Source organism: Tachysurus vachellii, chromosome 9, assembly GCF_030014155.1.
Source record: "Tachysurus vachellii isolate PV-2020 chromosome 9, HZAU_Pvac_v1, whole genome shotgun sequence".
Lineage (NCBI taxonomy): Eukaryota > Metazoa > Chordata > Actinopteri > Siluriformes > Bagridae > Tachysurus > Tachysurus vachellii.
In genome coordinates, this window is record NC_083468.1 from 17,106,898 (window position 1) to 17,123,538 (window position 16,641).

At 41.9% G+C, this 16,641-nt stretch overlaps 1 protein-coding gene across 1 annotated transcript in view; it reads left to right on the top strand.

Moving 5' to 3' along the window:
- Positions 1-16,641, top strand: part of si:ch211-212o1.2 (uncharacterized protein LOC492735 homolog) — a 34,433-nt gene that overhangs the window by 13,957 nt on the left and 3,835 nt on the right. The window contains exons 2-5 of the mRNA XM_060877985.1: positions 3,441-3,560; positions 4,682-4,773; positions 11,352-11,496; positions 12,747-12,959. Of these exons, the coding sequence (XP_060733968.1) occupies positions 3,441-3,560; positions 4,682-4,773; positions 11,352-11,496; positions 12,747-12,959 (570 nt within the window). The remainder of the gene's footprint in view (positions 1-3,440; positions 3,561-4,681; positions 4,774-11,351; positions 11,497-12,746; positions 12,960-16,641) is intronic.

The window sequence follows — 16,641 nt, forward strand, 5'->3', positions numbered from 1 at the left end:
GCGCCGCCTTACAGCACTAACAGTGAAGGTGTGGTTGTGTACGAAGGGGAAACATAGACTGGGTTTTGTGAAGATGAAGCCAATGTAGCACCCACACCTGCTTTCTTCTGAGCACAGTACTTTTTAGCATATGGAGGACATGCAGCAGCATCATCAGCTCAGTCAGGGTCAGCTGAGTACTCAGGTGGCAGGTGTTCGTCTGAAACAGGTGTTACATGGAAGACTATTAACATGTAATAACTGCACACAGTGAGGGACACCTGCTTCAGCGTGTGGTTCTACACACTTATGGAGACCCTTGTTGTAAGGTGATCATAGACGTGTGTGTAATGACATGGTACGTGAGTGTTCTAGCTGTAGCCTGGTCTATTGGTTGTGTGCTCAATGTAAGCTAGCTTGCTGAAATTCTATAAATAACAGCCATCAATATTCTCTTCTCAACCTGCTAGAGCTCTGTGGACTCTCAGGGCGGAGTCTAATGGCATTAAATTTTCAGAAGAGCTGACTCCACTGTGCCACTTTAGAAGAGAGAGACGACGAAAGAAAGAGTAGTGGGAGAAGAAAAATAGTTTTCGGTCGATAATGACTGAATATGCAAACTAATGAAAATGGAGATGGTGTGCAGGATGGAGAGATGAGGTAGATGCCTGGTGGTCAGGGCTGGACAGGGTAGAATAATGTGGCATTGAATCATCCTCTCTCTCTCTCTCTCTCTCTCTCTCTCTCTCTCTCTCTCTCTCTCTCTCTCTCTCTCTCTCTCCCCCCCTCTCTCTCTCTCTTTCTCTCTCTCTCTCTCTCTCTCTCTCTCTCTCTCTCTCTCTCTCTCTCCCCCCCCTCTCTCTCTCTCCCTCATCTTCAGTTGTTGCTGGGTTTTTTGTTTTCAGTTCTTCATTCTGCTATTTAAATGTGTAGTCTATTGGACATGTCAGGTGAAATACTCAGGTGAAAAACAATCCACTTCTTTACCTTAAAAAAAAAAATCTTTTTTGATTTTAGAAACATTCATCATGTCATTGGCTGTCTGCACTGTGATGTACCATCAAATGGGGTTTGAAGCCTTTGGCTGAAACTGAGCATACGCTTTAACATTCATCCTGCTGCTTTTATTCTTTCAGCAGTAGTCACATCATGAGTAAATACAAAGAGAACCAGTTATATTGTTCTGTACCGTTCTGTACATACTCATGGTCTGCCATCACTCTCTCTCCGATGGGTTTGTTTGGATTTTCCAGCTTAATGACTGCTGATATTTAACAGCAAATAACATTTGTAACTGGTGAGATACTGATGGAATAACAGAAACCTGGCCATAAAACAGCTGAGCAGATATTTCTCTAATTACTTTTGGTTAGGGCTGGGCGATAAAAGGATAACAATATGTATCGCGATAGACACGTGATTGATATCAATAAAAAATGTGTTAGACAAAACGTTTGATATTTTTTATTCTTCGTCGGAAGAAAACAGAGGTTGCAAAGGCACTCACTCTCTGGTAACATAGCAACGTAGGGAGTGACACGCTAACAGTCAATCATGTAACAGTATCATTATTGGTTGCGCCGTATCGTTGTCTCGTGCTGGTCACTGGGGCATTCACTAAATTCCAGGGGTTTCGTTACCACGACGTAAAGTGGGCGTGTTCCTGGAGGTCTTGGAAAGATGCCCTCTTTCAAAAAAAAAAAAAAAAAAGAGCATACCTACGATGGATAATGAAGGACAAAACAGTCATACAGATAGATTTTATATTTTATATCTATTATGCTTTATCTTACAGCTAAGCTATTTTCAAAAACAAATAAACATCCAAAAACTACGGTTAGGGTTAGATTATCAAATAGGCCACACCCACCCTATGATGTAATATCTGTTATGCTTAGGGTTGCAAAGGGGCGGGAAGTTTCCGGTAAATTTCCGGAAACTTTCCACGGGAACTTAATCTGGGGAATTTTGGGAATATTCCAAATTGGAAACTTTACGGGAAGTTATGAAAATTTACGGGAATTTATGGGAATTTATTGGAATTATTTGGAAATATAAGGAAATGTATATAAACTATATCATATACAAACATAAATAAACATTTTGATTGGTCATAAGCAGACATACATGCAAGGTAACACAAATTTTAAAAATGACATCTTAACTGATTTAATTGTAAGTAGAACTTGATTATTTCATTAAGTAACACAAAAGCATAATAAACATTATTATGCTTATAATAAACATAATAAACTTAATTGTAATAAACATATTTCCCTATGATTGCTGTAAAATTAAAGCACCCCCCCCCCCCCCCCACCCTTGCCCTTCTAAAAAAGTCCCAATCAAAATGTAAAATGAAGCATTTTTTTTCTCAAGCTTATTAGGTCTCTGCTTTTGTGGTAGTCAATGCCTGGAAAATGGAGGTGATCCCCCCCTTAAGTGATATATGGAGGATTTTTTTAATTTCAGGGGGGGAGTGAGTGTGTGAGGGGGGTCATCAAATAATCTGTGCATGTGGTAACACTCCTAATTTACTGCTTATTAAGAGTTAGTAAGGTAGTTATTAAGGTTAGGTATTGGGTACAATTAAGAATGTAGAATAAGGTAATGCAGAATAAGGCATTAACATGTGTTTAATAAGTACTAATAAATAGCCAATATTCTATTAATATTCATGCTAATAAGCAACTAGTTAAATGACCCTAAAATAAAGTGCATGTTATTGAAGAATGGAAGTACATGCAGGGGGTTTGGCCTCAATGGCTCTAAATCTTGTTGTTTTAAACAAAATTATGCTGTTAACATTTTTTTTAACTACATTTAAGTTCCTTGTTATAGGCAACTCTGCATTTATTTTTTTTTAATTCCCAGTTTATTCCCATATATTCCCGTTTATTCCCATATATTCTCGTTAATTCCCATGGAAAGTTTCCAGCCTTGAAAATTCCCGGAATTTTGCAACCCTAGTTACACTGTTCTGAAATCCCTGGAAAAAAAATTTTCAGGCAGTTTTCAGCCATATCGCCCAGCCCTACTTTTGGTGCTTTAAAGGTAGGGGGTGATGGCCAAAATGTTTTACGGAGAAGCATGTTGGGTTTGACAGCAGTGTTTAGCCAAAGAGTTTCAGTGTATTTCTTTAAAGCTTCTGGTGCTTTTTTATGGCCCTTCAGGCTGTGGTTAATTCTAGCAGTGCTTCACTTTACAATGTGTCCTCATGCAGTTAACCGCTTTCAACCCCTCACCAAGTTCTGATGGATGTTTGGTGTCATCTGGAACTGAAATGATTAAACAGTGATACTGCCACTAAAGATAGTTTGTGATCTACATTTAATGATCAGTTTTCTGTAACTAGCTTTTTTTAAGAATCACTACCTTGTCTATAAGATTAATCTTGGCTTTATTGAAATGTTTTTTCACAATAAACGTTCTCACTGGAACTGCACGTGTGTCGTGTGCAGGTAAACGGCTACAGGAGTGGATCTGTGTAATCTTGTGCCTCTCGCTATTCGCTGTTAACTTCTGCTTCCTCGTCCTCAACTTCTCCACAGTGCCCATCTACAGAATCATCTTTGGCATTGGTAAGTAACTACCCCTGTATTTATCATGGCATTGTGGGTTAGTAGATATGTAGAGATGAGAGATGAGTGCTACAGTTCAATCTGGACATGTTAAAAGTCGTAATCATCTAGTTGAACAATGTGCGCTTTGAATTAGTCCAATGCTGCCACTGAGACTGTGGTGTACGTTGTGTAGATCCTGTGTGTAGCCTCACTGTGTATATTCGGGGGTATATTGGTTGCTATTATAAAGTCCAGTTTTGGGGGGAAACCAACAGGATGCCTTTTGATTAGTTTTAACTGAAGTTAGTTTTTTGTGTGTCATTTATTATAACAACACAATCATGAGTTCTCATCTGATTTATTCTGTTTGAAAGGTTTACAGCTTAATTAAGTAGCTGATAGATTTTAAGGTTCCTGCTATGAATATAATTGTTTTTCAGTACTGTTTTTTTTACCTTGTGGTTTTTCACTTCAGTTTAATTGCACAGAAAAGGCGAGTTTCTTTCTTTTTCCTTCTTTCTCTTTCTTTCTTTCGTTCTTTCATTCATTCTTTTTTTTCTTTCATTCGTTCTTTCTTTTTTCTTTCTTTATTTATCTTTCTTTCTTTTTCTTTCATTCGTTCTTTCTTTTTTCTTTCTTTATTTATCTTTCTTTCTCTTTCTTTTCTCTTCTTTCTTTCTTTCTTTCTTTCTTGCTTTCTTTCTTTCTTTCTTTTTTGTTCTTTCTTTCTCTTTCTTTTTTGTTCTTTCTTTCTTGTTTCTTCATTCTTTCTCTTTTTTCTTTCTTTCTCTTTCTTTTTTGTTCTTTCTTTCTCTTTCTTTTTTGTTTTTTCTTTCTTTCTTTCTTTTTTGTTCTTTCTTTCTTTCTTGTTTCTTCATTCTTTCTCTTTTTTCTTTCTATCTTCCTTTCTTTCTTTTTTCTCTTCTTTTTCTTTTTTCTTCCTTACTTTCTTTTTCTTTTGTCTTCTTTCTTTCATTCTTTTTTCTTCTTCTTTCTTCTTCTTTCTTTCTTTCATTCTTTTCTCTTCTATCTTTCTTTACTCGGTTTTCAGGGCCAGTATTTAGGTCCAGTTCTGATGTGTGACCTTCACATAACACACTTTTTAGTCACACAGTCTGTTTGTCTTTCTTGTGGCTCAGTGACAGGCATTGTGACTGCAGACTTTGCCTCTGGAGTGGTACATTGGGGAGCCGACACCTGGGGCTCAGTGGACATCCCCATCATAGGGAAGGTGAGTGTGAGATTTAGAAATGACCAAAACTCTTCCAGACTGTACTAGACCTTAAAATTTACATTTACATTTACAGCATTTGGCAGACGCCCTTATCCAGAGCGACGTACATAAGTGCTTAAATCTCTAACATTGACTACATTAATGGTGGCTCACTAGGTTACATACTTAAGATACCATTAGTTTAAAAAATTAAAAAAAAACTTTTAAAAATTTAAAAAAAATTAAAAAATAAAAAAAACACACACACAACCTTTGACACTTTTTCCATTGTAACTTTGAACAAATGTTTTACTTTTTGTTTTAAATGCAAAAGATAAGGAAAGAAGTGCTAGTTAAAGTGTTTCCTGAATAAGTAGGTCTTCAACCACCACTTGAAAATAGCCAGTGACTCCTTGACACCTTGGTGCCAGAACAGAGAAGAGTCTTGTAGTATACTAGATGGTGGAACCAGTCGAGCAGTGCTGGTAGAGGGTGCAGTGCGATGAGTGATAAGGGCTTTGAGGTAGGAGGGAGCTGGTCCATTTTTGTAGGCCAGTATCAGTGTTTTGAATCTGATGCGTGCAGTTACCGGAAAGCCAGTGGAGGGATCGCAGCAGCGGGGTGGTATGCGAGAACTTTGGCAGGTTGAAAACAAGCCGGGCATCTGCATTTTGGATCATTTGCAGAGGAGGGATTGCGTTCATAGGTAGACATGCCAGCAGTGCATTGCAGTAATCCAGTCTAGAAATGACAAGAGACTGAACAAGTACCTGAGCAGCCTGTGTGGACAAAAATGGTCGAATCCTTCTAATGTTGTAGAGAGGAAACCGACATGAGCGAGTCACATTAGCAACATGAGAGGAAAAGGACAGTTGATTGTCCATGGTTAACCCAAGGTTGCGAGCTGTGGCTGAAGGGGAGATCAGATCGTTCTGCAAGGATATAGCAAGATCATGACCTGGAGATGAATCTCCTGGGATGAACAGCAGTTCAGTTTTGTTAGGATTGAGCTGATGAGCAGTCATCCATGATGATATTTCTGCCAGACATGCAGCATAGCAGTGGTAAGAGGACCAAGTACTGAGCCCTGTGGGACACCAGTGGAGAGTCTGCATGGAGAAGATGTCTCTCCCCTCCATGTTACCTGATATGAGAGTCCTTCCAGGTAGGAAGGGAACCATTCCCAAGCTGATCCGCAAATCCCAAGACTGCTGAGGGTGGACAAGAGAGTCTTGTGGTTGACCGTATCAAACGCTGCTGAAAGGTCAAGGAGGATAAGGATGGATGACAGTTTGGCTGCATGTAGTTTCTCAGAGACATCCAGAAGGGTTGTCTCTGTGGAATGAGCTGCTTTAAAGCCAGACTGGTTGGGATCTTGGAGATTGTTCTGTGAGAGATAGACAGACAGTTGATTATAGACAATGAGTTCAAGAATTTTTGAAAGAAACGAGAGAAGTAATACTGGTCTGTAGTTACTGACGTCTGATGGGTCCAGAGCAGGTTTCTTTAGGATGGGAATAACCCTTGCTCTCTTGAAAGTAGTTGGTACCTGACCAGATGCAATGGATCCATTGATGATTGTGGTAATGAAGGGCAGAAGGTCTTGCGAGATGGTCTGGAGTATAGTAGAAGGGAGTGGATCCAATGGGCAGGTGGTAGGATTGCAAGACTGGATGAGTTGTAAAATCTCTTCTTCTGCTACAGTTGAGAAATGCGACAACGAAGGTGTAGGGGAATCCATACTCTGAGATGTAAGTGCAGTCGGGGCTGAAGTGAAGGTCCGGCAGATTTCCTCAATCTTCTCCTGGTAATGAAGGAAATCTTGGCAGAAGTCACATCTGAGGAGAACTTGGCCAGGAGTGTTCAGTTAAAATGTATTTAGGCAATAAGTGCTGAATCTTTATTACTTTTCTTCCTGTTACTTTGATGATCTGGTGATTTGGCTATGGTCAGGTCGTAGAGGTGTAATGATGCACTCTACTCATGATTCACTTTGGTTGAATTCTCAGTATATTTTCAACAAAAACTGAAAAGACTCATTTTTATTTCCGATTCATAATTATTGTATTTTTGTCTGTATGAAACTACATAAATTTACTGCATTTCACTTCCTGACTTGCTTGTCATTTGGAAACTACTGAATAGCGCTCTCTTAAATGGTTATAATGTGGTTATGTAACCATGCAATCTGTAATGTGCATTGGTCAATTCAGACCTGTGATTATGACCCTCGTGCTCTCTGGTTTTCAAACAGTGTAATAGCCTTAAAAGTTATACATCAGTACCTTACTTTTTGGGCATATGAGGGAGGGATTGGCAAATAAAAAGCCCCAAAGTCCCATGTTGTAAAAACTGGTAGCTACTGTAATGTAATAACATGGTCTGTGTTTGAGCAGTGTTTCAGCTATCAGATGTTGGTGTTCTGGTCTCACGTTATGTGTAAAAGACAATATTAAAGGGGTGGTAAAACACGTTTTTTCGAAGGCTTGATTGTGTTTGTGGGGTGCACTGTAACGTGTTCATGCTTCGTTTTTTAAAAAAATGCATTATTTTTCATATATTTTACCTTTATTCTACACTACTCTGTCCCTCCTTGTAAAACGGGCTGATGGCTTCCGGGTTCTATGAAGCCAGTCCCTCAAAAATAGCAATGGGCTTAGATTGGTTAGCTGGCCCAGTGTGTTGTGATTCGCTAACCACCTAGTGCACGTTTTTCGGAAACGTCACGCCCCTTATCTTTACCAGTAGTCTGTGCTTTGGTGGTATTAGAAACAATGGCGTCAATAAAACCATACGAATTATGAGGGACCGAGTTAAAAATAAATTTTAACCATTGATCCCTAACTTCCCCGTCCCTAGGAAGGCTGAACAAAGTGGACCTGCAATCCGGATGAAAATAACAGCGTTTCGTCAGCATCGCAGCAACGACACTCCAGCCTACTAACTATACCACAACAACTCTTCTCCTCAGCAATATAAAATGGCCAGGCCCCCCCCCCCCCTTTTTTTTTTTAACATTCACGGAGGAGGGGTTTATGTAAATATCGGGGTTTGTGACGTCAGCAACCCTGGAGGAATGTCGTGTAGTCCTTACCGGCCGTTTGCTATAGTCCTTAGAAATGGATTTCTTTAAAAGCAAATATCTCCCTTTGCTTAAAACTTTGAACGTTGTAACTTTGCAGATGTTGTTTATGCTCAAACAGGAACATTACACACTAGCTAAAGTTAGAAAAGTGAAATCGTGTTTTACCACCCCTTTTAATATTTTCTTCTTGTTTAACCTCAAGGTGGCAGTGTGTAGCAAGTGAGAGGAGATAGATCTGATGGCTTAAATATAATCCCATGCCAACTGTGAAAAAGATTGTTAATCCTATCAGGTGACTATTAATAATAAAAAAGCCTGAAATATTCTTGTCCCAGGCTACTGATTTGTCCTCTGTATATTTTCTATGTTAACGTTAAACATGAATTCAAAATAGAGCTGTTAAGTAGTAACATTAATAGTTAACACAGCAAAGTTGCGTTTGAGATTGAATTCCCTATAACATTGTGATTAATGCCAATTTCCAGAGCCATCCACAATATTAAGCATGTTTCTTGGGTTCCCCTGCAGACTAGCACATGCATGCTCACTCATTATACATACAGTGTGGGCTCTTAGCATATTAGTGTGTTTGATTTTAACAAATGACCCTGTTTAATTTTCATATCAGCCTTTGCTTTATTGGTCTGTTGTGGTTTACTAGGCTCACGGCAGGATAAAGGAAAATGCCACATCCTCTCAGGGGGGTGTCCTCCGTTCCTGTTTCGTACAGCTCCAAGTTGTAACCTCCACCAGTCTCTCACCCCCCGCACGCTGTACCCAACAAGGGGCAGGATTACCCAGGAGAGTCAAATTAATGCAGAGCGTAGTCGCCCTTTTCTCGCCCAATCGGTGAAAAGGTCATCCTCTGCCTGTCCAATTAAAAAACATCTGGCCCCTGCTTTTTGTACTGGACAGGTAGGAGTGATGAATTTGGGCAAGCCTTTGTATCTCTGGTGACAGAGGTCACTGTGTGGCTGATGGAGGTAGGGAGTGGTGTTAGGACATGCCGAGTCCCTGTAGTGCAGCTTCCAGGCTCCATTCCCCAGTGTTGCTTGTTGCTTTGGGTAATTCTGTGCATGAGCAAAGCTCAAGTGCATTAATGAGCATGCACAAAGTTACCAAGTGTGGGAATGTCTAGTGATTTTGTAGCCAAGTATGAAAACATTTCAAAACCATGTAATGGACAGTATAATGTTGACATGATTTAACTTTACTCAATATAATCATAATATTTGATCTTATTTGATAAGTAAAAAACAAGAGAGCTTATTTAATCAATTAAATAATCTACAACAAATAACACAATTTGGCAAAAGCAAAAAATGTATACAAAAATGTTTTTATTTGCATTTCTGTTATTTAAATTTTTTTATTGTTTGTTTATCCACAATCTTTTTTTCCCATTTGCTTGAATTTCGGTCTTCTTTTACATTTCTTTTGTTACCTCAAAAGTCTTCCATTTGTAATTTAGGTCAAATCTATTCTGATCTTCCTCTTTGTTATATGTGTAGGCTCACACTAAAGTGTATAACAGAATAGCAGCATATCACCTATGCAGTGCACTACAGGCCCAAAAGAACAGCAGCAGAGATTTAAAGTACTGACTTGTATTAAGATGAACGTTTTGAAACTTTTTAACCTTCAGTGCCATAGTGTGGTGTTTTACATGCTGAGGATAGTGTAGCTGTGCCCAGCAGTGCTCCTGCTAGTTTCCAGTCTGATATTCCTGTTCCAACAACCTAAGCATGGCTCTGGGCTTTTAATGATCTAAAATTGTTAAATTGTCTTTAAAGCAGAACAGAAGTAGATGTAGGAGAGACTTGGATGTAAGCACTGATGTAAAGATGCACAAGTTCAAGGCCATATTTGTTTAATGCCACTGTCTGTAGCTTTATGGCTGGAAAAAAAAAGCACAGTCACATGGACCCAGTGTCTGGGAATTTGAGGGCAAGCCATCTTTGTTTCCTGGAGAGTAGGCCATCTGAACAGCGCTTTCCGGCAGCACCCCTGTGGCCCGGGCCAGCAAGGCCACCTTCTCCGCTCTTTCATCAGCATCCGTCTGTGCTGTTAAACGGCTCGATCCTCTGGGCCGCGGCAAAAGGGAGGACAGGAGAATGGCTTTCTTATGGCTCTGCAGCCACCGTGGATCCTTCCACTGTCAAGGATAATTAGGACCTGCCACCTGGGAGTGAGCAGACTTCAAAAAGAGCAGGGGAATTTACGGCCCCTTCAGCACACCGCAAACTAAGACCCTTTAACGGGCACATTAAAGGCGACACTCAGCGGACTCCTATATGCAGCTTTCTGTCCACGCGTTCAAACCAAAAAACCAACTTGAGGGAGAGTTGCTAATGAGCATGATTAAACGGGCTCTTAAGAGTGACGAGCAAGAGAGGGAGAGACGGATAAAATGAAACGGATTGCTCCAGTGGGTGTCGGGTTAAAAGTAGGGGGGCCAGACTCCCATCAGCCGCTGCGTTGCCAGGGCAATCCGGTGATGGAAGTCATGATTAGGCAGAAGGCGGCCAAGGCAAGGCAGGGTGTTAAACGGTGCGGGATTAGCGGCGGCGAAGCGCCAGGTGGCCATGGTGTGCTGGAGAAGCCACACACACGCACGTGTCTGGAGCTTATCACACGTTTAATCTCACACACAGGCTGAGGATGAGCAGAAGGAGAGGGAATATAATTGTCGAAATATCAGCAGATATTCCCCCCATCCCTGAACTCCAGTAGAGTTCAGCCGAGCAGCCTCAGATACAGCCATGATTGAGTTCGGGCCACATGATAATGACGTTCCCTCTCCCGCTTCTCTCCTCTGAAGCTCCATAGCACTGCAGCTCCAAACGATTCCTTCTTTTTGTGTGGCTAAATAAATTACTTTTATTCTTGTGTGCATTGTGTGTGTGTGTTGTTTTTTTTCTTCTTTCTTTTCACATGCACTTCTTTCCCGTGATGTCTTTCATTTGTTGTGCCCCGTGCGGCCTCAGCCATGAGTGACATGAGGCGCTGAGCGTCAGCTTTTTCATGCTGCAGGATGTCAGCGGTGGGGAAGTGCTGCTTTATGCCGGGTTATCTCACAGCTCCAGAATTTGTGAACTCCTGCTTCCCACCCCCGCTTTCATTAGGCTCTATCGGTCAGCATCAACCCTCCTACACGCTCCTTTCTCCTCTGACATGCAGGAGCCCTCACGCTTCAGAGCCGTTTGTTAAAGCTGACATTCTTTGTATTTTTGCTTTCATTTTCCAAACTCCAAACTTATTCTATACCTCTTTTGATTTAGCTGTAATATGGCATGGCACCGTTTTAAACCAGACTCCCAAGGAAGTGCATCAGTCGAACATTTTTTACATGACCACCAATTTATTTAGCCAGACATTATGCCGTGTATGATGTTTTTCTTTGGCCACGTATTACAGAAAGTTAATTTCTCTTATTCTCTCTCTCTCTCTCGCTCTCTTTCTATTTGTCTTCTTTTTATCCTCCTGTCTCTATGTCACACCATGCATTCAGGCATTTATCCGTCCATTTCGGGAGCACCACATCGACCCTACGGCCATCACTCGGCACGATTTCATCGAGACTAATGGAGATAACTGCATGATCACCATCCTGCCTCTCGCCCACATGGTCTACAAGTTCCTGTCCTACACACCAGGTGCAAAGACACAAACAGACACACACTTTTAATTTAGTCGCTTTAAACCTTACGTTTTATGCAGTATAGAACATAAATGCTTCTGATTTTAAAGTATGCAACCAGAGCTGCTACATCCCACAACGCACCACGGTTGTGTCTTTTTAAAAATACATGGAGAAGCTAGGGTTATACTGCAGGCCGTTTCTTCTGAATGCTGAAGATAACTGAACAAATGTACCTCAACTAATTTATTACGCATGCAAACACATTAGTAATAACTGAATAAATGACCAAAGGCTAAATAACTTAAGCATATTCTTGTTGTTCATGGGTTATGGCTCTCAACTAAAAACTCTCAGCTGTCCCAAAGTGAAAACTGGGACATGTCATTTATTTGTTTGTTTGTTTGTTTGTTCATTACATTTCATTTTATTACATGCAGTTGTTTCATTTCTGTTCCCTTTCTTGTACAGCTGTGATTCCAGCAGATGATTTTGGACGATCTGGAAATAATTTCTATCATTTCTATCATTTCACTATTGGTAAAAGCATCGTAATTATAAAGACAACAATACACTAGGTTTGTGTGATATGGATTTCTTCCTGCTTGTGATTTATTAATAAAAAAAAGCATTTAACCCTGTGATCATCTAGAGCAGATAAAAGAAAGCAGTTTTTGGTTTAAGGACCACAAGGATGGGTGTAATAAATCTTACAGCTAAAAACGGCTAGATAGAGTTGTGCCAAATCCTTCATGTAGCGCAAAAAAAAACAGCTTAGTATATTTAATCTCTCTTAAAAGTTTTTTTCCTTTCTGACTTTTTTCCAGCTTTATATTTTGAAGATGTATCTAATAAACATAGCAAAATAATTATACTTGGAGGTTTGCTAATTAAAACATATATTGGCATATTTTATTTCACTTATTTAAAATAAGGGTTGCCAAGTGTGATCATTGTAATTAAAATCACTGAATATCATGTGCTATCATGTAGAGATGATGGATATTGTATTACACAAGCTTAGTTTAAATCACAAGTCTTAAATCAAAGTGCTGCAGGGGAACTTGTCTGTATGATCACGCATCATGGAACAGAAGAGTTGTTGGTGTGTTGCTTCTCTAGCCTCAGTTTTCCTCTTCAGTGGGTGAAGTTCACTTTGAAGTGGGACAGAAACAAAAAATTAAGAAAATGCATTAAAAAGCAGACCACTTTTTGTTTTATTAGGCATAAAACTGAATCCCTGCTCTGTGTGGCTCTCTGTTACAGACGCCCTGGCCGAGTCCTACCCTTGGGACTGTTTTGTGTTTGCGCTTGCCGTCTTTGTGACGATGACCAATCAGATCCATAAGTGGTCGCACTCCTACTTCGGCCTGCCAAGATGGGTCACTCTGCTGCAGGACTGCCACCTAGTGCTGCCCCGCAAGCACCACCGTATTCACCATGTGTCTCCTCATGAGACCTACTACTGCATTACCACAGGTACACACACACACTCTACAGAGCTGTGCATCCTCTGTTCACATTCTACATGTTAATTGCTGTGTGATCTTGAAAATGTTCTCTCCATGCAGGTTATTACTGTAGAAATACAATGTGCACATTGTAACTGGTGGTGATATGGAGCATGTGAGGTCAAACTCCAGCACTGCAAGCTGTTGGGCCCTTGAGTAAGGCCCTTGTGGTGTACAATAAAACATGGTTAAATAAAATTGAGACTGTACTGTAATATGCCTCATGTATACCCATCAACTAAACGCATTTACAAATGTTAAAAAAAAGAGCATTCTGTGTAGTAAAGATGTGTGAGGATGTCTGGGGTACAGGTCAGGTGTTCCAGTGGGGTTGAGGTAGAGTGTGAGGTACAGGTCAGGTGTTCCAGTGGGTTTGAGGTAGAGTGTGAGGTACAGGTCAGGTGTTCCAGTGGGGTTGAGGTAGAGTGTGAGGTACAGGTCAGGTGTTCCCGTGGGGTTGAGGTAGAGTGTGAGGTACAGGTCAGGTGTTCCAGTGGGGTTGAGGTACAGTGTGAGGTACAGGTCAGGTGTTCCCGTGGGGTTGAGGTAGAGTGTGAGGTACAGGTCAGGTGTTCCTGTGGGGTTGAGGTACAGGTCTGGTTTTCCAGTGGGGTTGAGGTACAGTGTGAGGTACAGGTCAGGTGTTCCAGTGGGGTTGAGGTACAGGTCAGGTGTTCCCGTGGGGTTGAGGTAGAGTGTGAGGTACAGGTCAGGTGTTCCAGTGGGGTTGAGGTAGAGTGTGAGGTACAGGTCAGGTGTTCCAGTGGGGTTTAGGTACAGTGTGAGGTACAGGTCAGGTGTTCCCGTGGGGTTGAGGTAGAGTGTGAGGTACAGGTCAGGTGTTCCTGTGGGGTTGGGGTACAGTGTGAGGTACAGGTCAGGTGTTCCTGTGGGGTTGGGGTACAGTGTGAGGTACAGGTCAGTTGTTCCTGTGGGGTTGGGGTACAGTGTGAGGTACAGGTCAGGTGTTCCTGTGGGGTTGGGGTACAGTGTGAGGTACAGGTCAGGTGTTCCTGTGGGGTTGGGGTACAGTGTGAGGTACAGGTCAGGTGTTCCTGTGGGGTTGGGGTACAGTGTGAGGTACAGGTCAGGTGTTCCTGTGGGGTTGGGGTACAGTGTGAGGTACAGGTCAAGTGTTCCTGTGGGGTTGGGGTACAGTGTGAGGTACAGGTCAAGTGTTCCTGTGGGGTTGGGGTACAGTGTGAGGTACAGGTCAGGTGTTCCTGTGGGGTTGGGGTACAGTGTGAGGTACAGGTCAGGTGTTCCTGTGGGGTTGGGGTACAGTGTGAGGTACAGGTCAGGTGTTCCAGTGGGGTTGAGGTACAGTGTGAGGTACAGGTCAGGTTTTCCTGTGGGGTTGAGGTAGAGTGTGAGGTACAGGTCAGGTGTTCCTGTGGGGTTGGGGTACAGTGTGAGGTACAGGTCAGGTGTTCCTGTGGGGTTGAGGTACAGTGTGAGGTACAGGTCAGGTTTTCCTGTGGGGTTGAGGTAGAGTGTGAGGTACAGGTCAGGTGTTCCTGTGGGGTTGGGGTACAGTGTGAGGTACAGGTCAGGTGTTCCTGTGGGGTTGAGGTACAGTGTGAGGTACAGGTCAGGTTTTCCTGTGGGGTTGAGGTAGAGTGTGAGGTACAGGTCAGGTGTTCCTGTGGGGTTGGGGTACAGTGTGAGGTACAGGTCAGGTGTTCCTGTGGGGTTGAGGTACAGTGTGAGGTACAGGTCAGGTTTTCCTGTGGGGTTGAGGTAGAGTGTGAGGTACAGGTCAGGTGTTCCTGTGGGGTTGAGGTCAGGGCTCTGTGCAAGCCACTCGAGGTTTTCGACAAATAGACACAGGTGGAACAGGTTTTGGGTTCTAAGATCCAGTGAAGGGAAATCTTAATGTTACAGAATACAAAGACATTATAGACAACTGTGTCAACATGGTGGTAAGAGTTTGTTGTATTGTATCCTATTTTTTAACAGAACAACAATTTCTAAACATTTTTTGCTGCCTTTTTTGTTTGTAAATTTCTAAATAAATTATCTGTAGTATGTTGATTCTCTCTATAAATCTTCATTATTCAGGCATTGCAGGATTTGCTCTTTTCTTTAATATTCTACTCTTCTGCTACTGTAAGCTGCTTGGTGATGAAGCAGTTAACAACAGCATTACCTGTTGCATGTTTAGCTGCAGGCTTCCTCTTGGTTAACATCAGTACCCCATGCTGTGTTCATAGTGTAGCTGACGGTGCTGTTGTATTGTATTGTGTGTTGCACCTTTGTCATATCTCAGTCTTTTATCAAGACCTCTTGTTGAGCTATTTCAACCTAAAGAAGTTCTAAAGTTCTGAAGACACACTTAAAGCAATCTCTCTCTCTCTCTCTCTCTCTCTCACACACACACACACACACACACACACACACACACACACACACACACACACACTTTATCTTAACCTGGGGATTGTACATGAGTTTTCATTGGCAGTTTTGCATTTTTAGCCACTTTCCTTTCAATTCGAACCATGACTTATAAAAAAACATAAAAAACATCATACAAAGCTTCATGTTTTTTGCCTTTGTTCCATTAGAAAAGCCTCAGCAAAACTAAATATGGTAACAAAAAATAAAAAAAACATTTTGACCATCTCTGTATAATTATACATTTTTTCTCTTTTGTTGTAAATGAGAAATATTGCATTTCTTTGCAAGTACAAGCATTACCCTGGTGTCTCTCTGTGTCTCTCTCTGTGTGTGTCTCTCTCTCTGTGTGTCTCTCTCTCTCTCTGTGTGTCTGTCTCTGTCTGTGTCTGTCTCTGTCTGTGTCTGTCTCTGTCTGTGTGTGTCTCTGTCTGTGTGTGTCTCTGTCTGTGTGTGTCTCTGTCTGTGTGTGTATCTGTCTGTCTGTGTGTCTCTGTCTCTCTGTGTCTCTCTGTGTGTGTCTCTGTCTGTCTGTGTGTCTCTGTCTGTCTGTGTGTCTGTCTGTGTGTCTCTGTCTGTCTGAGTGCATGTGTCTGTGTCTGTCTGTGTGTCTGTGTCTGTCTGTGTGCCTCTGTCTGTCTGTGTGTCTGTGTCTGTCTGTGTGTCTGTGTCTGTCTGTGTGTCTCTGTCTGTCTGTGTGTCTCTGTCTGTCTGTGTGTGTGTGTCTCTGTCTGTCTGTGTGTGTGTCTCTGTCTGTCTGTCTGTGTGTGTCTCTGTCTGTCTGTGTGTGTGTCTCTGTCTGTCTGTGTGTGTGTCTCTGTCTGTCTGTGTGTGTGTCTCTGTCTGTCTGTGTGTGTGTCTCTGTCTGTCTGTGTGTGTGTCTCTGTCTGTCTGTGTGTGTGTCTCTGTCTGTCTGTGTGTGTGTCTCTGTCTGTCTGTGTCTCTGTCTGTGTGTCTGTCTGTCTGTGTGTGTGTCTCTGTCTGTCTGTGTCTCTGTCTGTGTGTGTGTCTCTGTCTGTCTGTCTGTGTGTCTGTCTGTGTATGTGTCTCTGTCTGTCTGTGTCTCTGTCTGTCTGTGTGTGTCTCTGTGTGTCTGTGTGTCTGTCTGTCTGTGTGTCTGAGTGCATGTGTCTGTCTGTGTCTCTGTCTGTCTGTGTGTGTCTCTGTCTGTCTGTGTGTGTCTCTGTCTGCCTGTGTGTCTGTGTCTGTCTGTGTGTGTGTGTCTGTCTGTCTGTGTGTGTCTCTGTGTGTCT